This window comes from Panthera tigris, chromosome D4 (assembly GCF_018350195.1).
Source record: "Panthera tigris isolate Pti1 chromosome D4, P.tigris_Pti1_mat1.1, whole genome shotgun sequence".
NCBI classification, from domain to species: Eukaryota; Metazoa; Chordata; class Mammalia; order Carnivora; family Felidae; genus Panthera; species Panthera tigris.
In genome coordinates this window covers 57,253,154-57,259,748 of record NC_056672.1, presented here as the reverse complement: position 1 = coordinate 57,259,748, position 6,595 = coordinate 57,253,154, and the positions used below count along the sequence as shown (strand labels likewise).

General features: G+C 46.2%; 1 protein-coding gene across 1 annotated transcript; it reads left to right on the top strand.

Annotated features, from left to right (window-relative positions):
- The first annotated feature begins 282 nt into the window (after positions 1-282).
- Positions 283-1,239, top strand: LOC102971265 (olfactory receptor 13C7-like). Its single transcript, XM_007076479.3, has one exon. It carries the CDS (start codon positions 283-285, stop codon positions 1,237-1,239), a length of 957 nt encoding a protein of 318 aa, XP_007076541.1.
- Positions 1,240-6,595: the final 5,356 nt, after the last annotated feature.

The following is a 6,595-nucleotide window of genomic DNA, read 5'->3' as shown; positions in this document are numbered from 1 at the left end:
AGACACACAATTTTTGCTTTAGGTATGTTAATATCAAAATGTCTTTTTTATTTCATTAAATTTCATTAGATTTCCAAGTTCTGCTCTAGATGCTTTTGACTGCTACACAGACTTACTTGAGATTACTTGGTTTTGTAGTTGAATCCCATATATAGATTAAGTTTGTTTATAATTTTAGGGACATGATGCTGTGATCCCCATGTACTGACTCAAGCAAGCCATCAAAAAACCAACAAGAATTTCTGCCTTCAGTATTTTTAGGGATAAAGGAGAGAGTTTGAAATGGAAGCATCCAACCAATCTGCTGTGACAGAATTTGTTTTGCTTGGCCTCTCTGCCCATCCAAAACTAGAGAAAACGTTCTTTGTACTCATCCTGTCTATGTATCTGGTGATCCTGCTGGGCAATGGGGTCCTCATCCTGGTGACCATCCTTGACTCCCGCCTGCACACGCCCATGTACTTCTTCCTGGGGAACCTCTCCTTCCTGGACATCTGCTACACAACCTCTTCAGTTCCTCTAGTCCTGGATGGTTTCCTCACTCCCAGGAAAACCATCTCCTTCTCAGGCTGTGCCATGCAGATGTTCCTCTCCTTTGCCATGGGAGCCACAGAGTGTGTGCTTCTGGGCATGATGGCATTTGATCGCTATGTGGCCATCTGTAACCCCCTTAGGTACCCTGTGGTCATGAGCAAGGCTGTCTATGTGCCCATGGCTATCAGCTCCTGGGTGGCTGGTGGAGCCAACTCCTTGGTGCAGATCTCTCTTGCAGTACAATTACCCTTCTGTGGGGACAATGTCATCAACCACTTCATCTGTGAGATCCTGGCTGTCCTGAAGTTGGCCTGTGCTGACATCTCCATCAATGTGATCAGTATGGGGGTGGCCAATGTGATCTTCCTGGGGGTCCCAGTTCTGTTCATCTTTGTCTCCTACATCTTCATCCTCACCACCATCCTGAGGATCCCCTCAGCTGAAGGGAGGAAAAAGGCCTTCTCCACCTGCTCTGCCCACCTCACAGTCGTGGTCGTCTTCTACGGAACCATCCTCTTCATGTATGGGAAGCCCAAATCCAAGGACCCCCTGGGGGCAGACAAGCAGGACCTTTCAGACAAGCTCATCTCCCTCTTCTATGGACTTTTAACTCCTATGCTCAACCCCATCATCTATAGTCTGAGGAACAAGGATGTTAAGACCGCGGTGAGGTACCTGGTGGCTCAGAAACGCTTCACCCAGTGATGCTGGGATATGTTGTGACCCACACACTCTGATTCACTTGAGAAAGTCAATGCAAAGTGATGCTAGGTGAGGGGCAAATTGAATTCAGAGCCATGCTTCTCATAGTGTGGTCCACGGAGCAGCAGTGTTAGCAGCACCTGGGAGCTTATTAGACATGCGGAAGGGGCCCATTCCAGACTTAACTGAATTGGAATCTACATGTTAACAAGATCCCTCAGGAGATTCATGTGCGTGTTAAGCCGTGAGAAGTACTGGTTAAGAGCGTACAGTGGGTGGTGTGGCGAGTGTACTGCCCAGACCCCTCCTCTCTCTCCCTTAGGGGCTTTGGCTCCTGTTACCCTAGCCACGGGGAGTACTGGTGGCAAACAACATTCAGTTAGTCGCTGCACTGGCTTGCCCTTGGCCCATGAGAGCTACGTGGCAGTTCAAGTTCTTCCTCTGCACTGTCCTGCTTCCTTCACCTCCACCTCACAGGTATTGATCTTAAGAGCACTCTCCAGTCAACATCCTGCATGAAAATCTCCCCACCAGAGTCAACTTCCTGGGAAAGCTTACCCACAACAGAAAACAATTATCAAATCTCAGTACTGGTGCATGAGTTGTGTGTGATGGGCCTGTGTTCCCAGGTGTCTCCTGCACCCTGGCTCCCGAGGAAAGTAACTGGGAAATTCCATTTGTTCAATGATTTGCTAAGTTAAATTCCTTACTTTTTACTTCTATAAACAGATCTTAATTTGTACTTACTGTACAAATGTCTTTACTCCTTTTTTTAAAATTTTTTTTATGTTTATTTATTTCCGAGACAGAGAGAGACAGAGCATGAGTGGGGGAGGGGCAGAGAGAGAGAGAGAGAGGGAGACACAGAATCCAAAGCAGGCTCCAGGCTCTGAGCTGTCAGCACAGAGCCCGACGCGGGGCTTGAACTCCCAAACCGTGAGATCATGACCTCAGCTGAAGTCAGTCACTCAACTGACTGAGCCACCCAGGCGCCCCCAAATGTCTTTACTCCTAAGCAGAGAGTCAGCAGGGCTGTTTTACGCCCCCCCCACCCCCCGCCGGGCATGAGGGTGCAGTAGTCGGGCCTATGGGGTGTTTTCTAAGTACAAAGATGTTTGAGGGCTGGAAAACCTGTTGGCTCTTAACTACAAGACAAACAAACAGAAATCCTTTAAAAACTTAATAGTTGTTTATTTGTGTGCCCAAAAAAGGGAATATTATGTTAACCTCAGTAATGGATAAATGAATGTACTGTATTCATGAATCTTATTTTAAAACAATGTGTATGCAGTTAGTTACCTTAGTTTTGCAAACACTCCAGAGTTTTTATGCTTACTGTTGAGAAACCATAGAATTGTAAATTGAGTCACTTGTATGCCAAGTAATTCTAATAACAGAAGTAGAAAAATAACTTCAAATTTACCACAAAATTACACATAAAGTGGGATACAGGTGCATTTTGACATGATGTGGGTCGACACCTCCAAAAGTGAGAGTGCCAAGGTTGGGAGCAGTCTCGAGGTGGACCCTCTAGTTCCCAATGTATTTGTCTGCAGTGCCTAAAAATGTAATCGGCATGCAGGTACTAAAGAAGATACACAGATGTCTCTCCCCACCTACCTTTTAACTTTCTCTTGTCCCCCTGCACTCCTTGGACTCAGAGATGTGCCATGTGGCTGGTAGGCTTCTATAGAGGGTCTCAAGTGAGGGCTCAGAGGGCTGAAACCTTTCCTTAAGAGAAAGTCCCAACATGCTAGTCTCCAGCCAGAAGCCTGCAGTGGTCTGTGGGTCGTAGAGGTCCCCAACCAGGGGGCTCCAGGACTTCTTTTCTTCAGTCTTTATGAAAATGACAAAAGCATTGGTGGAGAGGAGCCGAACCCACACTCTATAATGAGATCTTTGTGCATTTCCCCTGTGATAACGTGGACCGTGATGACTACATGATGCCCACGTGGGTGACAAAAGTATACAACAAACTGATACCAACTTCCATCTTCTTCTCAAGGAAAAATTAGTTCCCAGCGTCTCTTATTAGCAAATCACCCTCCTTCTCTTTTAAGACCAGTCTTTGTCAGTTGCTTTTGATAGAGATTAGGCTTTAATCCAAGGCTCCTTACCTCCTCCCTGCCTTCCCTCTTATCCACTTATATGGGAAAATTCCTGTTCTCAGGCCCTGCCGAGCAGGCATGGCCACGTTCCATACTGCCTGATTCTCACCTCCTGGACTCCAGTTGAGGTGACCTGAAGGGTTCTCTTGTTTCTTGTCACCAAAGATTTCCAACTAAACAGGAGCTCTTAGCAAAATGCTAGTTAGCTGCCTGGCCTGTGACTCCAGAGCTGCTTCTAAGGGTAGACTCTGCTGTTTTCTCACCAACCCTAGAGCTCTCTTCTGCCCTCATGTCCTCTGCTTCAATCCACAATCCTTATTCCCTGCTATACTATAGTATGGCAGGGGGGCAGGAAGAATTGCTTCCTAGTTGGGACCTAAGCTGCTCTGACCTCCTTCTTCTGACGTTTGCCTGTTCTGGGCTCCCATACAGCTTAGGGGCACTTGGCAATCATCTCTCAAACTGTAGCTGTCACTGGGAGTTTCTGGAGATCAGAGGTGCCATCCTTGTCATTTCTAGCACCTGGTGCTGGCTTGTGGTACATGTTTCCTGTCTTTGAGGGCAAGGGCTAGAGCTGATCAGCCCAGGATGAGTGCTGGGTGACCGCAGCGAAGGTCAGCTACTGGAGCATGTGGATGCCCAGTGTGTCTGCGAGGGTCTAGGCAAGCTTTCATCTCTTGTTTGGACACTTAGTCCTGCAAAGACAAGTGCAGAGCCCCCTCTAACAGATACCATTGTGGTAAAAGCATAGTCAGACCTTAGTTATCTCCTCTACTTCCAGGAAGGTCAGCAAGGACAGGACGGGAATTTCTAATCTAAGGAACATTTCTTTGTAGTGAGAGTTAAGATTTACATAGTGTTGTCTACAATGTATATAATTGAGTTCATGGGACACAGGCTCTAAACTCCTGTGAGGCCTCCACCAAACTTTAAATTGCTTCTGGGATTAAAACTTCCCCCAAACAACCAGAACTCTAAACTCCTCCGTGGTTCTTTGACGGAACCTATAGAGAGAGGGCAAGGGGCAGAGAGCAGAGTGTGTCTGCCCCGATCACGCAGGTTGGGCATGACTGCAGGGCCACTGGGAAGCAGCAACTTGAGGTGTCCTTCCTGCTATTATCTCACCAGGCATGGAGAAGGCCAGCAAAGAGAGCAGCTAGAGCCCCTTTGGCTATGGCCAACCCCGAATTTTCTTTACCTTCTGTGAAATTTGAAGGGACTGCTTAGCTCCAAGATAGCTAAACAGAATTTGCTGCACATTTCCAGGCACAGCCTCAACAGATAGAGCTAGACAGGGGATGGTCAAGGTGGGCAGTTGAAGCTATCACCTCCAAAGCCAGGAGCCTTCCAGCATCCTCCCTGCCATGAAACCTCCTGTCTAGGTAAGCTCCTGACCCTACCATGGCCTCATCCTCATACTGGATGTATACTGAGCTCTCTCTGTAGCCAAAACTTCTCCAAGTAGGTGGGAGAAGAGAAAAGATAGTTGTGAGTAGGGACCAGCTCACAGCTCCCATGTCTCTGAAGGGCTTTTATAGGGGAAGGGAGCAGGCATGTCCTGGGAGTTTAGGCCAGTGGGGGGCAGTAGGAGGTAAGGTATGGGGACAACATTAGAAGAAGGAAGTTCTGTTCAATGTAAGGGAAAACTTTCCAGCAATCAAGGCTGTTTCACAAAGGAATGGGAGCCATGCACTCACATAGCTCAAGGTGTTCAAAGCAGAAATGGGAAAATTGCATTTCATAGACATTCATACAATTGAGGGGAAAGAGGCAAACCAGTTAGTTTTTGACATTTCTGCCAAGCTTGAGATTCTGCAGCCAATAGTACTAATATCTCTAAAAACAGATCTCTTTTTTCCAAGTATTTTCAGTGCCCATAGTTAATGTCCTCTGATAATTGCATGAGGACAGCTTCAGACTAGCAGCAACAGGGTAATAGTCACAGATGCAACATGTGAAGCCCAGGGACAGCCCCCTACCCAAGCTCTGTTACAAGGCAGATATCTTAGAGAAAGGTGTGACATCTCTATTTTTCATGAGTGTCCTAGGGAGAGCGAGGATGATCAGGATTTCATAGTGGGTCTTTGGCTCCTCAGTAGACCTGCTCTAGCACAAATGACGGAGCACTTGTGAGCTTCTGTTTCTTCATGTTTAACATGAGAAGCCAAGGTTTGAGGTTTTCTCTAATATATTGGATTAACTGGTCTACATGACTGGAGCACATCCTACGTGCAATGCCTCTTTGGGGTGACCCCTCTGCAAGGCTGGGTAGAACTGTCGGCTCTTCTATGGGAGAGAAAGCATTATTGTGGTATTGCAGTGGTTTTAATGGTCAACTCAGATATAAAAGGGTCTGAGTGAGGAGCTGTGACTTATAAAACAGCTCCAAAAGCATAGAGCTTGCTTATAGAGTCACAAATGCTCACACTGGGAGGCATGAAGGACATTTGTCCTTGGATTCTACCCCTGCTCCCTAGCACTGGGGGCTGGAACAGACTAAGGGAAACTGCAATGCTGTGGACAAAGGCCATGGTTAGAGAGGGGGGATGTAGAAGTGCTTTTGTTAGGGTCTCCATGAACTATTAGCCAGAGAATCCCTATTGACGGTGCAATGAAGGAAGATCAACCAAACTCATGAGAAATGAAGTATAAACTAGGCATCAAGTAACAAATATAAATGCTACGCAGATTCTAATGTTCCTGGCCTCTGCTCATCACATCCTCTCCGTGTAGGACTCCATGTGGCATCAAATTATTGTCAGAAAATTATTGTATAAGCACAGGATTAGAGTAAGTGAAGTGATGTCAGTGATTATCACCACTGAGTATGACAGCCAGAAGCCCCTAAGGACACTGCAGGGACAATTACAGGCAGGCAGGGCTGGCCAGAAGAGCCAATCAGTGGTCTGGACCCATGCATTACAGTACAACTTCAGGGTTCCTCTTTTATGGTTCCCATGTAGACCCTTCCTTCAAGTATGTCAACACTATTCATCTGTCTAAAATTCTATCATATATCATGATTTGATTAAGTTTCCAGGGTCTGCTCTTCCTGCTTTTGATTTGACATATCCTGACTTTTAAGGTAACTTCAGTGGACAATGATTTTTGTAATTTAAATGTTAGTATTATAAGTTGGCATGCCAAAGGATAAATTTAATTATAAGTTGTCATTTAAATCCCCACATATTGATCCCTATAAACATGTGCTTGCTGTCCTCAGTTTTCCTGAGGGTAGAAGAGAGAACTTA